At 49.4% G+C, this 21586-nt stretch overlaps 1 protein-coding gene across 3 annotated transcripts in view; it reads right to left on the bottom strand.

Annotated features, from left to right (window-relative positions):
* mtmr11 (myotubularin related protein 11) overlaps positions 1-21586 on the bottom strand; it is a 40167-nt gene that overhangs the window by 11944 nt on the left and 6637 nt on the right. For all 3 annotated transcript variants that reach the window (XM_063041802.1, XM_063041804.1, XM_063041803.1), the window contains exons 3-7: positions 10456-10583; positions 5656-5728; positions 4390-4520; positions 3501-3591; positions 3244-3394 (exon numbers count right to left, since the gene is read on the bottom strand). In XM_063041802.1, the coding sequence (XP_062897872.1) occupies positions 3244-3394; positions 3501-3591; positions 4390-4520; positions 5656-5728; positions 10456-10583 (574 nt within the window). The remainder of the gene's footprint in view (positions 1-3243; positions 3395-3500; positions 3592-4389; positions 4521-5655; positions 5729-10455; positions 10584-21586) is intronic.

The raw sequence follows: 21586 nt of genomic DNA, 5'->3' as shown, positions 1-21586 counted from the left end.
CTATATTTTAAATAATATTTGAGTAATTACATATAATAAAGATACTTTTAGCATTCATTTGTTTAAATAATTAACTACGTGCTTTATGTAAAAATACATGAATTGCATACGTCATCATGTAATATTGCATACATGACAAGTGTGTACCTCGCTTGAAAGTAAACTCGAAGTTAGACCTGCAACCCAGTCCTACTTTGAATTAATTTTGAGCTTTGAAGTTACAAAATGTAGCACTGGCGACGAGGTATTTTTAAAACAAACATGAATTGGCTACTGACCTGTTAAAGCACAGAGAGATGATCGAACTAAAAGAAACACAGCGAGGAACGGCGAGTTAAAAACACAGCCCAGCATGTGCAGAGATAGAAGAGTTTTAAAAAAATCAACTGCACAGCACGTTTTTCAGAAGGGAAGAGATGATCGAGTTTTTTTTTTAAAAAGGCAGTAAAAAGGAAGAATTCATGGGTTCATGAAGAGTGAGTAGCTGGTTATATAATGATCATTTAAAAAGCTGAAATAGTTGGCTACATCAGAAGGATAGACTTGTTTGATTGCACAACAAATAACTGGATTTTATATACTGAGCAAACTGAACAGTATTTTGTTGAAGCAAATGAAGTAGCCACTGACAAACGAATACCAATTTTGCTCAGTGCATTGGGTTTAACTGTTGGTTTCAAAGTTTGACTGCTACAGCCCTTTGCTGATATTGTCAAAGAAATGCAGAAACATTTAAAGCCAAAGCCATTATTGATTGCAGAACACTTTAGGTTTCATAAATGGAATCAAAAAGAAGGGGGGTGGTCCATTTTAGCATATGTGGTTGAACTGAAATTGTCAGTTCAGTGATGGGTGTAATGATGCACTGAGAGATTGTTCAGTTTGTGGAATCTTACAAGAAAGCATTCAAAAACAGCTCCAAACTGAAGCACAACATGCATTTAAAAGAGCAATTGAAACTACTGTTCCAATGGAATCACAATTGAGTTGCAGTCAGAAATGAAAGTGAGTATGAACAAAATTGAAACATCTGAACAGAAACCAGCCTGGCCGAACAAATCGTGTTACCATTGTTACAGGGGGCTCACATTCACCAACCAATGCAGGTTTAAAGGGAAAACTTGCAGGAAATGCTACAAAGTAGGACACATACAAAGAGTATGTCAGGCAGACAAAAATAAATGGACTGCACAGAGAAGAGTAAAAGATAAAAAGTCAAGTTACAATTTCAAAAAGAGCACTAACCTACATGCTGTTGATGAAAAATCTGATGATGGTGCGAGTGACAAGAGTGGGTAGCCTTGAGATTTAAATGTGAAAACTAACAATACACAAGCAACTTGGTTTATGCCAGAAGTGAATGGCAAATTAATTAAAATGGAATTGGATACTGTCTCAGCTGTTTCAGTCATTCCACAAAATAAGTTAGAACAGCATGTCAAAGACACCAAACTGAAGCCTGTAGACATTCAACTAGGAACTTGTACTGGAGAAAAGATAACGCCAGTGGGAATGACGTCCATTATAGTGAAATACAACAACCAACAAGCCACATTGGGTTTATATACGGTAAAATCAGGAGGGTCAGCATTGTGGAGATGGGATTGTTTGAGACATCTACTTGATTGGGGATCCATCCACCATTTGTGTGTCATATACTCTGCAATGAAGAAAACTGAAAGCCAATTAAGAAAGGTACTGGATAATGCCACAACTGTCGAAAACCATGAACCGTTGCCCAACAGAGGGCAAACAGGTGTTGGTGCCAACTCTGTGCCTTTGGTAGCAAAGCAGATTGGACCAAGAAACGACCATGCTGCTCAGAGGAAGCACAGAAGTAACAAAGCAGTGGTCGGACTACAACTGTTTTCATAGGCAACGTATCTGAGAAAGCTTCTGATATGTTAGTCAGGCAGATAATTGCAAAATGTGGCTTGGTTTTAAGCTGGAAGAGAGTTCAAGAAGCTTCAGGAAAGTTTTAAGCATTGTGATTTTGAGAGTCTAAAACAACAGAATGTACTCTACTTGCATTAGGGTTTTGTCATGAACTTCAAGTGGGAGACAAAAAGCTGCTTGTAAAAGTAGATGCAAAGCCCAAAGGCCAGCTGGATGGATGGAAGGCTAAAATGAAAGGAGTCAATGGAGATACAAAAACAAAGAATTCATCAGATGAAGCTGTGGATGAGGAGAGATCAGATCATAAAGAGAGCAAGAGAATGATAAATACATGAATACTCCGGAGAGCTAAATGCACCTTCCCAAGATCAAGACACAGAAACTGGAAAGAAAAGGGGAAAGAAAGCAGAGGATCGAAGTAGATCCAGAGAGAGAAGCTGAGAAATAGGGAAGGTGATCAGAGCTGTCAGAATCACTTCCTGCAGACTCAAAATAAGCTCCTACAAACATCACGGAGGAGGCCCCAGAACCTGAGGTTGTTTCACAGCCACAAGTCTCACCTGCCAAGCAGAGTGACACCCCTTGTCAGGAAAGATGTTACCCCCCGCCCCCCAAGAGTAAGAAATCCTCCACAGTGATCAAATCTTTAGGCCTGAATGGGACAATTTAAACATTGACTATGCTGCGAATATCTGTACAGCAGTTGTATTATATAATGTACTGTATATAGTTGGGGTGCATTCTCTATTGAGTTGGAGTTTATAGCCAAGCAGAGAGGAGTGTTGTGTATTTAATATTTCAGTAATATTTGCGTAATCATATACATTGCTTGATTAAGCATTCCTGTTCATTTAAATAATTATGGGTTATATGTAAAAATGTGGGCATGTGGCCAAGTGGTTAAGGCATTGGACTAGCTACCTGAAGGTCGTGAGTTCGAGCCCCAGCCAAGGGAACATGTTGTGTCCTTGAGCAAGGCACTTAATCACACATTGCTCTGCGACGACACCGGTGCCAAGCTGTATGGGTTCTAATGCCCTTCCCTTGGACGACATTGGTGTCGTGGAGAGGGGAGACTTGCAGCATGGGCAACTGCCAGTCTTCTATACAACCTTGCCCAGGCCTGGAGAGTGAAGACTTTCCAGGCGCAGATCCATGGTCTCGCAAGACTAACGGATGCCTTTACTTTATGTAAAAATACACAACTTGCATACATCATCATACTACCTCGTGCACACCTCACTTAAAAGTAAACTTGAAATTAGACCAACATTCCTGGACTCGCGTGTCCTCCTGTGAACTAGTGTAATGTTTCACCGTTACAAAGCACAAGAGTTTAGCTATCACCTGGCTGAGACTTCGAAACGTTCGTTAACAAGGCTGACCCTCCAGCTTCGCGCTCCCGTCCTGTCCAGTTCACTCTCCCAATCCAAATGGGATTCAAACAACCGGGTGCGTGAGAAATCCTTCTCCAAGTCAGCGTTACATCGGTGGGGAGCTGCAGACACAGGGTAGACACAGATTCACACGGGGATTCCACGTGAACAGACCAATCACACCGCAAACATCGGTCCTTCGGACAGGGCAGACACTCTGACACTAACCAGTGTTTGCAGTCACTTCCAGAGCGTAATCGAACAAAAACAGATCCCGCAGAGACTCTGGTCGAGAACTCTGAGCAATCAGTGTGACTATCTGTTAAAAACAAAGTCCACAGTGTTAACTCTTGCATGCCTGTTGAAACAGAGACTCACTGTAACTGTACAGTGACCCTCACCCTGAATAAACACTGACTCTGTACAGTTACACAGTGAGTGAGGACTAGCAAGACCGTCCCCTTTTTGACCACGAACAGAGGCACACCTCAAGGCTGCTTGATCTGCCCCCTGCTCTGCTCTCTCTACACACGTGACTGTGCGGCTAAGCACAGCTGCAACACCATCTTCAGATTCACAGACGACACAACCGTCGTTGAGAAATCACAAGTGGAACCTCAGACTGGCTCAGCAAGTTTGGTCACGGATCGTTTGGTGCCCAACAACAACCTCTCACCTCACATCAGCAGAAGCTGATTGATGACCTCCAGGAGGGGCAGGAGAGGGAACCTGTGCCCGTCTACACTGGGGAAATCAGAGGGAAGGAGAGCCAGTGTTTTAAACTCCGGGGTGTTAAAACCTCAGATGACCTGCCCTGGGCCCAACACTTACACTCAGTGGCCAATTTATTAGGCAGACGTTCAGCCATCAGAATGGGGAACAAATGTGGTCTAAGTGACTTTGACTGTTGGTGCCAGATGGGGTGGTTTGATTATCTCAGAAACTGCTGAACTCCTGGGATTTTCACACACAACAGTCTCTCGAGTTTACAGAGAAAGACAGAGGGAAAAGTCCAGTGTGCAGCAGTTCTGTGGATGAAAATGTCTTGTTAATGCGAGAGTTCAGAGGAGACTAGCCGGACTGGGGCCACAAGGGGATGGGGAGGGGCTGAGAGTACCTGCCGGGAGCGGTGTCCGGGCTCCAGCTGGAAGTGCAGCAGTCGGAAGTCCCTGCAATGCAGCCGGATCTCCTCGGGCTGGAACTTGAGGTTGGAAGAGGCCGTCAGCACTTTACTGCGGGAGCTGCTCACTGAGACACAGAGAGGGAAGGGTTAAAATCTGGGGAGGGTCAACCCCTCCGGCCCCATCCCAACCCTGGCTTCAGAACTCGCTCCCTCTGTCCCTCCCCTGCCCCAGGACCCCTCCCCATGCTGTTCCGGAACTCTGTCCGTCCACTCCCTCCCCTTCTGACCCAGAAGACTCCCCGTGCTGTCCCAGACCCCAATGCCTCCCCTCCCCAGCTTCCCCGTCCCACAACAGCTCCCGTTCCATTCCAAACACCCTTCCCCCGGCCTGCTGGACTGCCGACAAGAGGCTCCGTTGCCCTCCCGGGTCAGAACGTGCTGGAGGGAGGGTGAGGGGGTCGGGTCAGTTTAATATTTGGGTGTCAGTGCCATGCCATCCCCTCTCCCCTTCCCGCCAACCCACCACCGAGCGGGGTAGCAGAGACGTCCGCCCATCCCACAGAGCTGGCCCTTCAGCCAGCACCCAGATCTCAGGATGAGGACCTACGGGTGGGAGGGGAGTGAACTGCGGGAAGCACAAGTGTCCCTCTTCTCTCCAAACCTTCCTTGTCCTCGGGGTGGGGGAGGTTGGCATTCCTGGGTGGGTGACCTGTTGGGTGGGGGAAGAGGGTCAACAAGGGGGCTGTGGATTTGAGAGGGGCATCAGGGTCAATCCTCCTCATTTCGAAGAGTAGGACCTTTAGACCGCTGGCATTCCTGGGTGTGTCATCTGTTGGGAGACTTACTGAGAAATAAGATTCAACAGAGAACTTGGCGGTGGGGGGGTGCAACACCCCCACTGATTCAGGGGGGTAAAATAGGGGGTAAATTATTCTCGTTTCTAATAATGAGACCTCACAGATGGATATAAACTGACGTAGGTTATCTGTTGGAGCCTTACTGAGGGACGAGGATCGACAGAGGGGCCGGAATCACCCAAAGTGGAGCGAAGAGAGGGGGTCAATCTTTCCCGTTCTAATAAGGGGACCTTGGGGACAGGCTAAACCTAGTGTGGAGATGGATGGGGGGCTGCTGGGGGCCAATTGAAAGGCAGTGGGGGTTGGTCAGAGAGATTTCCCCGAAGGGGCTAGCAGGGATAGGATGGGCCAACAGGCCTGGTGTGCGGGACCCGGAGTGGCGGATCTCACACCTTGCACTCACCTGCCACCAGCCGCTCAATGCAGGACAAGGCCACTTCGTCTGGTCCCAGAGGGGCAGTGCCAGCGTCCAGCGCCTGTAGAGGGTGAGCATGGGGGGAGAACCAATCATTCACAGGATAGGGTCCGAGCGGCGAGGCGCGCTCAACTTTCTTTCGGAAACATCCCATCCTTCCCATATCGGTCACCCCAACAAATGCTCCTCGCAGCCTCCAGTGGTGGCGCAGCGGGGAGAACCGCTGCTTCATCAGTCCAGGGTCCCCGGTTCGATCCCAGTCTCCACTGATCAGGGTGAGGCAGAGACAATCAGCCGCTGTAAATTGCCCTCCAGAGTAGATGGGACTGGTATAGATGGGTGAGCAGAGACCCGATGGGCCGAACAGCCTGTTCTACGTACAACTGAAAGAACAAACCCTCTTGCCCTGGGATGACAATCCTCTCGTTGGAGAAACCCAATAGGGGAACACTTTTCTCTGTATTTGCCACCCCCCCCGCCACCCGTCAGAATCCGGCAGTAAGACCACCTCTCATCTCCCTGAGCTTCAGAGCACGCCAGGAGCCCACGGGATCCCGATCCAGGAATTCGGCAGTTCAGGGCCAAGGAACAGAATGTCCCAATGAGCTGCGGCTCAGGGCGTCCTGAAGACATCGTCCCCCGTGAAGGACATAACCGTGGCTGACAAACTGGCCTTGGTTTACTCACAGAGCTCTCCACACTCACTCAGATTGACGTCACCACTGATGGCTCACAGGACTGGAAGCCAGAAAGCCACAGAGAGATAGAACAACTCCGATCTCGGCCCTCCACGCTGATCCCTGTCCCATGCATTCACATTACCTCGGCAATTCTCCCTACGCTGGAAGTCGAGGAGATTCGGTACGTCACGCGGAGAGCATTCTGACTGGTGGCATCACCGTCCGGTACGGAGATTCAGAAACAGCTGCAGAAGGTTGTAAACTCATCAGCTCCATCATGGGCACTAACCTCCCCAGCACCAGGACACCTTCAAAAGGCAGCACCTCAAGAGAGAGGCATCCATCCGCGAGGATCTTCACCATCCGGGACGTGATCCCTTTACGTTACTACCGTCAGGGAGGGGGTACAGGAGCCTGAAGTGACACACTTAGCATCTTTTGTGCGTTGCCAAAAGAATTAGCTTGTGAGGTCAAGAGTCCGTCTTTCAGTATGTGAGGGGTCTGTTTACAGTCTGATAACATTGGGGTAGAAGCTGCTCTTGAGCCTGGGGGTATGAGCCATCAAACTTTTGTACCTTCTGCCTCGATGGCAGAGTCATTGAACGTGGATGTGCTGTGGAGGGCAATCTGTCTGGTTGCATCACTGTTCGCACCACGTGCCTATTTAACAATCCCTGTAGTATCAGCCCCTACCAACCACCCTTGGCAACACGTTCCATGCACCCACCAGTCTAAAATATCTACCTCTGATATCTCCCCCCTCCCACCCAAAAGGCCCACATTCGATGATTCAGGAACAGCTTCTTCCCCTCGGAATTGGTCATGAACACCACCTCACTATTCTGCTTTCCACTGCTTATTTTTGTATTTTATAGAAACCTTATAAAAGAATAAATTTTACAACACGAGTCGATGACGATAAACCAGCGACTATATTCTATTAGCAGTTTGAGGAGATTTGGTTTGCCACCTAAAATACTTGAAAATTTCTACAGACGTACTGTGGAGAGCATTCTGACTGACTTCATCACCGTCTGGTACGGTGGCGGGGGCGGGGGTCAGGCACAGGATCGAAGCAAGCTGCAGAGAGCTGTACACTCAGTCAGCGCCATCATGGGCACTCGCCTCCGTAGTATCCAGGACATCTTCAAGGAGCAACGGCTCAGAAAGGCAGCGTCCATCATTAAGGACCCCCGTCACCCAGGACATGCCTTGATCTCATTGCTACCACCGAGAATGAGATGAGAAGCCTGAAGATGCACACTCAACGATTCAGGAACAGCTTCTTCCCCTCTGCCATCAGACTTCTGAATGGACATTGAACCTGTGAGCACCATCTCACCACTTCTTTGAGTTCTATTTTTGCACTACTTATTCAAATTAACTATTTAATATAATTCATGTGTTCCCCCTATTATTTTGCACTGCCTCAAAATCAATCAATTTCAGGACGTCCGCCAGTGATATTAAACCTGATTCTGAGTACAGGAAGTCAAAAGAGAGATGGTGTCATGATAACATTTTCCTCTGCCATTACAACCAATGAGTGGGTCACCGATTTCAGGAAGGGAGGAGGGGTGCACATGCTCCTGTCTACATCATGGGGGTCGAGGTAGAAGCAAGTGTAGGTGTCGAGGTCAAAAGGACTGAGCGTTTCCAGCTCCTGGGTGTGAATGTCACCAATAACGGCCAAGGAATCTCTCCCATCGCCTCGGGAGGCTAAAGGACTTCAGCAGGTCCCCGTTGGCCCTCACTGATTTTTATTGACGTACCAGAGAAAACATCCAGCCGGCTTGCATCAGGCTTGGTATGGCAACTGCTCTGGGAGATGGTGAGCAACCGCAGAGAGTCATGGACACAGCTCAACACATCACCAAACTCTGTCCACACTTCCCACTGCCTCAGTGAAGCAGCCAGCAAAGTCAATATCCCACCCACCCCGGTATTCTCTCTCCTCCTCTCTCCCATCGGGCAGAAGATACAAAAGCCTGAAGGCACGAACCACCAGGATCAAGGACAGCTTCCACGCCATTGTCGTAACAATGTATTACAGTCCCCTAGTACGACAGGAGGGACTCTTGACCCCACAACCTCGCTGGGGCTCTCACACCTTTTCGTCTGCCCGCCTGCACCGAGAGGGAGCTCCTCTGCTCGATGGGTGGCGAGAGTGTGGAACGGTCTGCCAGCACAAGTGGTTTGAGAGAAGTTTGGGTAGGTACGATGGATTGCAGGGGGGGAGCCATGGTCCAGATGTGGGTCGATGAGACTAGCCAGATCAGCCAAGACTAGATGGAACCCTGCCACGGTCCCAAGCCTGGCTGAGAAGGAGGGAGGGTTGGACACCCCATCCCAGAAAAACCCAGAGCTACCGAAGCTCCAAAGAGCTCGTCCCTGGGAGATGAAGATGGGCAACTTGAAAGACTGGCCCAGGTCAGACAACCGTAGTGAGCTGCTGTCAGCGCCCAGTAGGGGTGATGCGCTCAAGGTGAAGATCACATACTAAATAGGCCGCATAGCTTGTTCCTGTGCTCGCTAACTCTTGTGACCCACCACTCTCTGTGGTAACAAAAACCTCACCTCACACATCTTTCTTAAACCTTCTCCCACCCCACGCTGAATCTGTGCCACCTGGCATTGAGCGTTCCTGCTCTGGTTAAAACATTCTGCCAGTCTGTCTCTGCCTCTCACGATTTTATACACTCCTATCACGTGTCCTCTCAGCCTCCGACACGCTGAAGAGGCCGTTGGACACGTAAAGATGCAGAGAATGGAGGGATAGGGCACTTGCTTGAATTTGGGATTGTGTACGGCTAATGGCTCTACTTCACTGAGGGTCTGTGCAGATTGTGTGTTTCAAAGACCCCAGCAAATCTGTACAGGTGTACGGTGGGGAGCATTGTGACTGGCTGCATCACCCTCTGGTACGGGGGCTCCAATCCACAGGATGACAAGAGTCAGCCAGCTCCATCACGAGCACAACCCTCTCCGTCATCCAGGACATCTTCCAAAGGCAATACCTCAAGGCAGTGGCAACTCCAGGATTCAACCCCCTCCAGCAGGAGTTCCCAACCTGCCTGCACAACTGTATTGGTCCATGGCATTAAAAAAAACTGACCAGGAACCCCTCCATCCAAGACATGGACATTTCAGGCCGAGAGCCTTTCTCAGGTCCAAAACAAGGGTCTTGGCTCAAAACAGCAGCTGTTTATTCGCCTTCATAGATGCTGCCTGACCTGCTGAGTTCCTCCAGTTTTGTGTGTGTCGCAAACACAAACTACTCTGCAGATGTGGGGTCAAAGCAACACTCACAACACGCTGGAGGAACTCAGCAGGTCGGGCAGCATCCGTGGAAACGAACAGTCGACGTTTCGGGCCAGAACCCTTCGTTGTTCTGGATTTCCAGCATCTGCAGAATCTCTTGCGTATACCTGTTAGTTTTTTTTGCACTCTTCGCATTGTACTGCTGCTGTAAATGGACACATTTCTCATCAGGTGCCCTTGATAATCAGCCTGATTCATTATTCTGGGCAGTTCCTGTGCTCTAACATCCCGTTTTCACTTTATTTAGAGGCACTGGATAGTAACAGGTCCCTACTGACACATCGCGACCGCGCCACCCGATTACGCCACGTAACCAATTGACCAGCACGTCCCAGGGCTGTGGGAGGGAATCACACGCGGTCACAGGGAGAACGTACAAACTCCTTACAGACAGTGGCAGGAAATTGAACCCTGATCACCAGTGCTGTGATAGCGTCATGTTAACCACTAACCCCCCCATGTTCAATCTCCCACAACCCTCCCCTCCTTACTGGCCGGGACTGCGTGGGAGGGGCACATCTAATGTGACAGGAGGTGCAAATCTGAGCCATGTGTCACAATAAAAAGCATTGGACAAACCCAATTCCTTATCGGGAGTGGCTGTGACATCGGGGGGGGCAGTAATTACCCCAGGGTGACGTACGGGAGGCAGATAAGGGGCAAAGCCTGCGATGCTGGTCTGAGCACCTCCTTCTGGGAGGGATTACCTCGGCGGTATAGGGCTGGGGGAGAGGTGGGGATGGATGCAGGGGTCTGAGCGGGAGAGGGCAGGGGCGCACTTCCTTACCTGCTGGGGGTCCCCAACCCCGGCCGGGACAAAGGCCACGCGGAAGTTGGTGCACAGCAAGATCCCACGGGTGGAAGCCCCGTGGGAGTCGTACCTCCTGGCGTCCACTTCCCCCTTCACCTTCTCCCCTGCAACGAGCAGATGGTTGGGGAGAAAACAGAGTCGTTGCTGGACACAGAAACCGGCGGCGACCCTCCCCCAACTCCCAGCACCGCCTAGGGAGGGGTGGACAACCCCCCAAAGCTGCTCCCCTCCACCAACTCCGTCTGCGATTCCCGCTGCCTCAGGAAAAGCAACCGTTTTATTGTATCGTGATCCAGTGAAAATCTTTTGTTTGTGTGCAGTCCAGACAGATCGAGTCATAGAGCACCACAGTACAAAACAGGCCATTCAGCCCATCTAGTCTGTGCCAAACTCTTATTCTGCCAGGTCCCATTGATCTACACCCGGACCATAGTCCTCCATACCTCTCCCATTCATACATCTATCCAAACTTCACCTAAATGTTGAAATCAAGCCTGCATCCAGCACTTCCACTGGCAGCTCCTACCAGAATCTCGCCACCCAGAGTGAAGTTCCCCTTAAACATTTCCCCTTTCACCCCTAACCCATGCTCTCTGATCCTAGGCTCATCCAACTCCAGTGGAAAAAGCCTGTGTTTACCCTGTCCATACCACTCATGGTTTTGCACACCTCTGGGAAGTAGAGAGATCATTCCACACATAACCACATCGAGGAGGTGGATGGGAAGCAGAAAGCAGAATAAAGGGTAGCAGCTACAGAGAAAGTGCAGTGCAGGCAGACAGTAAGGAGCGAGGGCCACAGTGAGGTAGTTTGTGAAGTGAAGAGGTCACTGTGTACGGGGGTCCGAAGGGAGACGAGATAACCAGAGATCCTGCTGCCCACCCAGGTCATCTGCTCTCCTCTCCTGTCGGGCGGAAGATACGAGAGTCTGCAATCACTGACCAGCAGGCTCAGGACAGCTTCCGGTGTCACCGATGAACTGGTCTCGGAGCAAATGCACTCGTTTCTCAATCATATTTTATTTTAGTTGTGCACAAGAGACCAGCGGCCTGTCACTCACACTGAGAAATGCCATGTTTATACAGAATTGACCAGCGGATACGGATATCGACCATTCGTGTACGTTTGAATTCCTTACTTGCAGGATCAATCACCATTCACAATCGAGATGTGGAAAGTCAATAGAAACCACAATCTGATAACCAATGATATTTAGAAGTTAGTAAAGCAATTGTCCCTCGGTTGTGTGTGTGTTTCACATCTTCCCTTACATTGTTATCTGGGTCTAGTAGGCATAAACTGCTTTGGAAAGGGAAGCTCTTCTCTTTAAAGGCCTTTTTTGCCTGGGTTGTCTGCAATCTATCCTTGCCTGGACATTGTTAACCCTTGCCTCGCCACAACTTCCCACTGTTGAAAAATCCCCTGGTACGATAAGATGGGCTCTGGACCTCATGATCTCCCCCACTATGGCCTTTGCACCTTGTTCACCTCAGTATTGAGGGCATCGTGTTAGCATGTAGCCAAGTGATCTGAAGGTCGCTAGTTTGAGCCTTGGCTGAGGCAGCGTGTAGTGTCCTTGAGCAAGGCACTTAACCACACATTGCTCTGCGATGACACCGGTGCCAAGCTGTATGGGTCCTAATGCCCTTCCCTTGGACAACATCGGTGTGGAGAGGGGAGACTTGCAGCATGGGCAACTGCTGGTCTCCCATACAACCTCGCTCAGGCCTGCGCCCTGGCGCAAATCCATGGTCTCACGAGACTAATGGATGCCTATAAAAAATTGAGGGCATCTTCAAAAGGCCACCCCCTCAAGAAGCTGGCATCTACCATTAGAGACCCTCATTTCCCAGCACATCGGCGGCAGCAGAAGGAAGGCGGAGCACCAAACGCAGTGAGTTCTTTGCATGGGGGTTTTTCCTATTTTTAAAACCATAAAAGAGAGATGGGGTCCAGCGCAGCGGCCATCGCCAAGGTGGGAACTTAGAGACTGAGACCAAAGAAACAGGTAAGAAGGGTTAGTTTTTCCTTTCCTTATTGCTGATCTGGTCTTGGTTTTCCACTGTACAGTGCAGGCAGGATGGCAGATATGGCTCCTCCTGTGGGATGTACGAATTCATGGAACCTGATTATTTCCCTGATGACTACACCTGTGGGAAGTGAAGCCAACTCCAGCTCTTGAAAGATCCCATTAAGGAGCTGGAGCTGGATGAACTTAGGATCATCTGGAAGGCAGAGCAATTGGTAGATATGACTTTTGAGCAGGTGGTTACACCCAGAGTGCAGAATTTGGGGAGTAGATGGGTGAACATTGAGAGAGGTAAAGGGAGAAAGAAATCAGTGCAGGGTCCCCCTGTGGCCATTCTCCTCAGCAACAGGTATACCCCTTTGCATACTGTGCTGAGGGGATGACCTATCTGGGCAAGGCAGCAGCAGCCAGACCAATACCACCGTGGTCGGCTCTGAGCCTCAGAAGGGTAGGGTGAAGTCAGGTGGAGCAATAGTCATAGGGCACTCAATAGTTAGGGGGACAGATAGGAGATTCTGCGGCAGCAAAAGAGACACCAGGATAGTGTGTTACCTCCCGGGTGCAAGGGTCCAGGATGTCCCTGAGCAGTTGCAGAACATATTTGAAGGGGAGGGTGAGCAGCCAGAGGTCGTGGTACATGTTGGTACCAATGACAGGTGGGGGGGGTAGAGGTCCTGCGCAGTAGGTTTAGGGAGCGAGGAAGGAGGTTGAAGAGCGGGACCTCCAAGGTGGTAACCTCCGGATTACTCCCAGTACTATGAGCTGGGGAAGGTCAGAACAGGAAGATAGCACAGATAAATGAGTGGCAGAGGAGATGAGGGGGCAGGCTTTCAAGTTCTTGGCTCATTGGAACATTTTCTGGGGAAGGGGTGACCTGTACAAGTGGGATGAGTTGCACCTGAACTGGAGGGGAACCAATATCCTGGGAGGGAGATTTGCTAGTGCTATTGGGGAGGGTTTAAACTAGATTTGCAGAAGGGTGGGAACCGAAGTGAAGAGGCAGAGGATGGGGTGGTTGGCGCACAAGTAGGGACAGATTGTGGGGAGTTTGTGAGGAAGACAGGCAGATGATAGAGCAAAGATACACTCAGTCAGATGGTTTGAGATGTGTCTATTTTCATGTAAGGAGCATCATAAACAAGGTGAATGGGCTTAGAGCGTGGATCAATACGTGGAACTATGACGTTGTGGCCATTACAGAGACTTGGATGGCTCAGGGACAGGAACGGCTGCTAAGTGTGCCGGGCTTTAGATGTTTCAAAAAGGACAGGGAGCCAATAGGCTGGTCCTGGACTTATTTCCTGGCATAATTTACATATTACTATTTAATTATTTATGGTGCAACTGTAACAAAAACCAATTTCCCCCGGGATCAATAAAGTATGACTAGGAGGGAGGCAGAAGAGGGGGAGCGTGGCACTGCTAATCAGGGATAGTACCATGGCTGCAGAAAAGGGGGGGGGGCGGCTAGGGAGTCACGGAGGAATTGCCCACTGAGTCAGTGTGGGTGGAAGTCAGGAACAGAAAGGGGGGAATACTGGGTGTTTTTATAAACCACCCAATAGTAACAGAGACATCGAGGAGCAGATAGGGAGGCAGATTCTGGAACAGAGCAATAATAATAGGGTTGTTGTGATAGGAGTTGATTAAACTTTCCTAATATTGATTGACATGTCTTTACAGCAAGGGGCAGTGTGGACAGGGCCAACGAACTTAACCTGTTCTTTAACAGATTTGACATTGTGGCCCCTGCCCACCCCCCACGAGCCATCTGTTGTTGGCCCCCAACCAACACATATTCCACTCTCCCTTCCTACCCCTCCTCACAGCCCCCCACCCTGCTCTCATGACTATATCCCTTCCCCACACGAAACCACCATGGTGGGATTCACAGCTGAACAGGTGAGAAGACAGCTGAAACGTCTCAACCCAAGCAAGGCTGCAGGACCGGATGGTGTCAGTACCAGGGTGCTCAAAGCCTGTGCCCCTCAGCTATGTGGAGTACTTCACCATGTATTCAACCTGAGCCTGAGGCTCCGGAGGGTTCCTGTGCTGTGGAAGACGCCGCGCTCCAGCGGCCTCAATGACTATAGACCGGTGGCATTGACCTCCCACATCATGAAGACCCTAGAGAGACTTGTTCTGGAGCTGCTCCGGCCTATGGTCAGGCCACACTTAGATCCCCTCCAGTTCGCCTACCAGCCCCGACTAGGAGTTGAGGATGCCATCGTCTACCTGCTGAACCGTGTCTACGCCCACCTGGACAAGCCAGCAAGCACTCTGAGGGTCATGTTTTTTGACTTCTCCAGTGCGTTCAACACCATCCGCCCTGCTCTGCTGGGGGAGAAGCTGACAGCGATGCAGGTGGATGCTTCCCTGGTATCATGGATTCTTGATTACCTGACTGGCAGACCACAGTACGTGTGCTTGCAACACTGTGTGTCCGACAGAGTGATCAGCAGCACTGGGGCTCCACAGGGGACTGTCTTGTCTCCCTTTCTCTTCACCATTTACACCTCGGACTTCAACTACTGCACAGAGTCTTGTCATCTTCAGAAGTTTTCTGATGACTCTGCCATAGTTGGACACATCAGCAAGGGAGATGAGGCTGAGTACAGGGCTACGGTAGGAAACTTTGTCACATGGTGTGAGTAGAATTATCTGCAGCTTAATGTGAAAAAGACTAAGGAGCTGGTGGTAGACCTGAGGAGAGCTAAGGTACCGGTGACCCCTGTTTCCATCCAGGGGGTCAGTGTGGACATGGTAGAGGATTACAAATACCTGGGGATACGAATTGACAATAAACTAGACTGGTCAAAGAACACTGAGGCTGTCTACAAGAAGGGTCAGAGCTGTCTCTATTTCCTGAGGAGACTGAGGTCCTTTAACATCTGCCGGACGATGCTGAGGATGTTCTACGAGTCTGTGGTGGCCAGTGCTATCAGGTTTGCTGTTGTGCGCTGGGGTAGCAGGCTGAGGGTAGCAGACACTAACAGAATCAACAAACTCATTCGTAAGGCCAGTGACGTGGGGCTGGAACTGGACTCTCTGATGGTGGTGTCTGAAAAGAGGATGCTGTCCAAGTTGCATGCCATCTTGGACAATGTCTCCCATCCACTACATAATGTACTGGGTGGGCACAGGAGTACATTCAGCCAGAGACTCATTCCACAGAGATGCAGCATAGAGCATCATAGGAAGTCATTCCTGCCTGTGGCCATCAAACTTTACAACTCCTCCCTTGGAGGGTCAGACACCCTGAGCCAATAGGCTGGTCCTGGACTTATTTACTGGCATAATTTACATATTACTATTTAACTATTTACGGTTTTATTACTATTTATTATTTATGGTGCAACTGCGACGAAAACCAATTTCCCCCGGGATCAATAAAGTATGACTATGACTATTAGATGGGGTGGAGTTTGTTGGGTGTGTTCAGAAAGGTTTCCTGAAGCAATATGTAGATAAGCCAGCTAGAGGAGAGGCTGTACTTGATCTGGTATTGGGAAATGAACCTGGTCAGGTGTCAGATCTCTCAGTGGGAGAGCATTTTGGAGGTAGTGATCACAATTCTATCTCCTTTACCATAGCGGTGGACAGGGATAGGAGCAGACAATTTGGGAAAACATTTAATTGGGGTAGGGGGAAATATGATGCTATTAGGCAGAAACTTGGGAGCAGATGTTCTCAGGGAAATGCACAGCAGAAATGAGGCAAATATTCAGGGAATATTTGCATGGAGTTCTGCACAGGTATGTTCCATTGATACAGGGAAAGGATGGTCGGGTAAATGAACCATGGTGTACAAAGGATGTAGAAAATCTAGTTAAGAAGAAGAGCTTATGAAAGGTTTAAGAAACTAGGTACTGTTAGAGCTCTAGAAAATGACAAGCTTGCTAGGAAGGAGCTTAAGAATGGAATTAGGAGAGCCAGAAGGGGCCATGAGAAGTCCTTGCTGAGTAGGATTAAGGAAACCCCCCCAAGGCATTCGACAAGTATGTAAACAGCAAGGGGATGAGAATATGACCAATCAGATGCGATAGTGGAAATGTGTGCACTGAGTCTGAGGAGGTAGCAGAGGTACTCAATGAATACTCTGCTTCAGTATTCACCAGAGAAAAAGACCTTGGCAGTGGTGGGGATGACTTGCAGAGGACTGAAACACTTGAATGTATAAACATTAAGAAAGAGGATGCGCTGGAGCTTTTAAAAGGTATTAAGTTAGATAAGTCGCCGGGACCAGATGAGATATACCCCAGGCTACTGTGGGAAGCAAGAGAGGAAATTGCTGAGCCTCTGGTGATGATCCTTGCATCATCAATGGGGACGGGAGAGGTTCCGGAGGATTAGAGAGTTGCAGATGTTGTTCCATTATTCAAGGAAGGGAGTAGAGATAGCCCAGAAAACTATAAGCTAGTGAATCTTACCTCAGTGGTTGGTAAGTTGATGGAGAAGATCCTGAGAGGCAGGATTTATGAACATTGGGAGAGGCATAATATGATTAGGAATAGTCAGCATGGCTTTGTCAAAGGCAGGTTGTGCCTTATGAGCCTGACTGAATTCTTTAAGAACGTGACTAAACACATTGATGACAACAGAGCAATGGATGTAGTGTATATGGATTTCAGCACGGCATTTGATAAGGTTTCCCATGCAAGACTCATTCAGAAAGTAAGGAGGCATGGGATCCAAGGGGACATTGCTTTGTGGATCCAGAATGACTTGCCCACAGAAGGCAAAGAGTGGTTGTAGATGGGTCATATTCTGCATTGAGGTCAATTGGTGACCAGTTTTTAAAAAATAAAAACACAGAGTGGTGGGTGTGTGGATTGCATTGCCAGTGACGGTGGTAGAGGTGGGCACAATAGGGTCTTTTAAGAGACTCTTAGATAGGCACATGGAGCTTAGCCCCCTATTTTTCTATGTGGTAGGGTAATTCTAGGCAGTTTCTAGCGTAGGGTGTGGGTACGTGGCCAAGTGGCTAAGGCATTGGACTAGTGACCTGAAGGTTGTGAGTTCGAGCCCCAGCAGAGGGAATATGTTGTGTCCTTGAGCAAGGCATTTAACCACACATTGCTCTGCGACGACACTGGTGCCAAGCTGTATGGGTCCGAATGCCCTTCCCTTGGACAACATTGGTGTCATGGAGAGGGGAGACTTGCAGCATGGGCAACTGCTGGTCTTCCATACAACCTGGCCCAGGCCTGCGCCCTGGAGAGTGAAGACTTTCCAGGCGCAGATCCATGGTCCCGCAAGACTAACGGATGCCTTTTATTCTAGAGTAGGTTACATGGTCAGCACAGCATTGTGGGCCGAAGGGCCTGTAATGTGCTGTAGGTTTCTATGTTCTATGTTGACGTGCCCCCTTCTCATTGCTGCCATCAGGGACACACCCAACATTTCAGGAACAGCTTCTTCCCCTCCGCCAGCAGATTTCTGAACGGTGCATGAACCCAACTTTGCTCCCTTTACGCACTAGTTCTTTACACAGGTACATTTCTTTTTGCAATTTAATGCGTTGCTGCGTATTGCACTGGAGTGCAGCTGCAAACCAATACGTTTCACGACATACATTGGTGGCAGTATACCTGATTCTGAAGCTTTTCAATGTTCTTGTAACAAATAATAAAGCAGTTCAGCTTTCATTCAGTGACGGCTACCTCGTTGTGACCCTTGCAGCCTGCGCGGTGCTCTCTGTAACTGTAACACTTCATTCTACACTACGTTTCACATTACTCCCCCGGCGTTCTGATCAATGGAACAATCTCACATGCAAGCAGAAGTTTTTTCACTCTGTCTTGGTATGTGTGACAATAATAAATGGGTATTAGATGACTCTACCATCTGTCTGAGCGCAATGAACCGTCTCTGGAGAACGGCGGGGGCGGGGGTGCGTTCGGGAGGGAAGGACTCCAGTTAACTACAGCGCTTAACTAGGGTCTTGGCCCCAAGGTCAAACTCCTGATTGGTGAGCTTAGGGGGTGAGGTTCAAAGGAAGCCCGATGTCTACAAGTCTGAGAATCCAGGGACAAGCACTGGGGTTGGAGGTGTGTGTCTGTCTGCCTGTGTGTGAAATTCACGTGCTCTGTGACCAATGGGTTCATCCCTCCCCCCCCCCACAGGGAATCTGGTTTCCTCCCCAATTCCAAAAGATGTATGGGCTCTGTGCATTAATCGCCCCGTGGAAATGCCCCCCCTCCACTGTGTGGGTGAGGGGTAGAATCCGAGGGGTGGGATCTGATGGGAATGTGGGGGGGGGATTAAAATGGGATTGCTGTAAATGGGTTAGGACCAACTTGGTGGGCTGAAGGGCCTATTTGCTGGTGCTTGCGTTGTGGCAGCTGAACATTGCGGGTATGCGATGTTGGCGCCGGACCGCGTGGCGATACTGGCGCGCTGCCCCCCCCCCAGCACACCCCCAGAGTGTTGTTTACTGATGCAGACGATGCATTTCGCTGTGTGTTTCAATGTACAAAGTGATAAATAAATGAATCAGAATTCGAGGTGAGCCCCTCCCTTCCTCAACAGCGTAGAACAGAACTGGTTACCCTGTAACTATGAATTGGTGGAGGGGCAGGGAGCTTCAGTCACTGGAATAAATTCCACAAACTCACTTTCAAGGACTCTTCATCTCATGTTCTTGATATTTATTCCTTATTTATTTATTTATTATTATTTTCTTTTGGGAGGAACGAGGAAAGATGGCGCCAGTGGCTTTTGCAGACCCAGGCGACTTCTTCCAGTTCATCTGCGAAACAGCTTAACCCTCTCTCATGTCTTCCCCCCCCCCCCCAGTGGCTGGGGTTCTGTCGGAGTCCGTGATCTACAGTTCAAACTACGGTTCTCCGCAAGCAGCGAGTTTTTGTTGGCCAAGTGGCCAGGCATCTCGATAACTCCAGGAGCAGCCTGGAAGGTGTCTGCCTTCGGGGTGGGCGGCAGCCCCGCAGACAACCCAGTCCCCTGGCGATTTCACCGACTGAGACGTCGAGACAGGAGGCGGAGGGTGCTGCTTGTCAGAAAGGCCCTGTACTCAAGCAACAGCTCTGTCTCTCACTGGAGGGTCAGAGCACAACGGTCCCAGAGTCCGGAGCTTGGAGGACTGGAACATTGGAACAGCGAGTTGCTGGTCTCCACTCTCGTTGCAGGAGTGACCTCTCGTCCCTTCACTCGGGGGGGGGGGGGGCGCCTGTCTGATACACCAAAGTGCTGGGATGGTCTGTAGTTCTGTTGGACGGTAGTTCAAGGTCTCTTTGGGGGCTTTTGCTGCTGTTTTCATGGGGGGGTGTTGCCTCTGCTGCTGTTTGTGTGTGGGACGGGGTGGGGAACTTTGATATTACTATCATACATTCTTTTGGGTTTCTCATCTTGTGGATGTCTGTGAAGAGTAAGAATTTCAGGTTGTATACATTCTCTGATATCAAATTGAACCATTATTTGCAGAGTTTGTTGTCTATTGCACATTAATTATTGTCAGGCCTTTTGGATGCGGTCATTCATTGATTCTACCGTGTTCCTTTGCATTAAACTGTGATCGCCTGCAAGGAAATTAATCTCAGTTGTACATGGTGACATATGTGTACTTAGATAATGAATTTACTTTGAATAAACTCGGGTGAGGACAGAGGAGAAACTAATCCACACCCTCACCAGCTGAGAGTCTCTCCTCACCCACCCCTTCCAGCACACCTCCACCCAGAGCCCATGGGCCTGGCCTCGTAGATATCAAGCCTCCCACTTTGGTCTTCAGCACAGAGCTCACCGGTTGCAGGGTGAAATGGGTGTGGGTCAGTTTGAAGACTCATCAGGGAGAGGGTGGAGTGAGAAGTGGGGGTGAGGCACAGGATTGTGGAGGTGAGAGTGGGTCCTGTCACAGATCAACTTCCAGGGTCTAGATGACCCTGTCCCAAAACCCAAAGTGGTCCGTGGCGTGGTCTGCTGGGGCACAACGGGCACCCAGATGTCTGAGCAGGGTATGGTGTGCCAGTGGAGTGTGCCAGGGCTGTGGGCGCCTGATTACAGAGCAGTTGACAGCAATCCCCACCTAGACTGGAGGTTCAGTCACAGAATATCCCAACCAAACCAGAGCCTTCTCCCCATCTTTCACCTTCTCCCCACTCTCCCATACAGGCTGTCCTGCTCCTCAACACACCCCATCACCTCATCTCACCCCGCTTCCCTCTCCCTTCACCCGGACTCTTCCTCCCCCTCAAGACCATCCAACCACTTTTTCCTCTCCCCTTATTCCAACTCCCTCCCCTTTCCCGACTCTAATCCCCCCCAAACCACATTCCTCACCCCCTCCTTCTCACTGTGACTCTCCCTGTATTCCCTCTTACCTCTTCTTTAAATGTACCCAATGACTTGGCCTCCACAGCTGTCTGTGGCAATGAATTCCACAGATTCACCTCCTTCTGGCTAAAAAGAAATTCCTCCTCATCTCGGTTCTAAATGAACATCCCCCTCCCTTCCCTTCCTCTCCATCTTCCATAGAAACTACAGCACAGAAACAGGCCTTTTGGCTCTTCTTGGCCGTGCCGAACCATTTTCTGCCTAGTCCCACTGACCTGCACATGGACCATATCCCTCCATACACCTCTCATCCATGTACCTGTCCAAGTTTTTCTTAAATATTAAAAGTAAGCCCACATTTACCACCTCGTCTGGCAGCTCATTCCACACTCCCACCACTCTCTGTGTGAAGAAGCCCCCCATAATGTTCCCTTTAAACTTTTCCCCCCTCACCCTTAACCCATGTCCTCAGTTTTTTTTTCTCCCCTTGCCTCAGTGGAAAAAGCCTGCTTGCATTCACTCTATATATACCCATCATAATTTTATATACCTCTATCAAATCTCCCCTCAATCTTCTACGCTCCAGGGAATAAAGTCCTAACCTATTCAACCTTTCGCTGTAACTGAGTTTCTCAAGTCCCGGCAACATCCTTGTAAACATTCTCTGCACTCTTTCAACCTTATTTATATCCTTCCTGTAATTTGATGACCAAAACTGTACACAATACTCCAGATTCGGCCTCACCAATGCCTTATACAACCTCATCATAACATTCCAACTCTTAT

This window comes from Mobula hypostoma, chromosome 2 (assembly GCF_963921235.1).
Source record: "Mobula hypostoma chromosome 2, sMobHyp1.1, whole genome shotgun sequence".
NCBI lineage: Eukaryota > Metazoa > Chordata > Chondrichthyes > Myliobatiformes > Myliobatidae > Mobula > Mobula hypostoma.
This window is presented reverse-complemented; position numbering and strand designations above follow the sequence as displayed.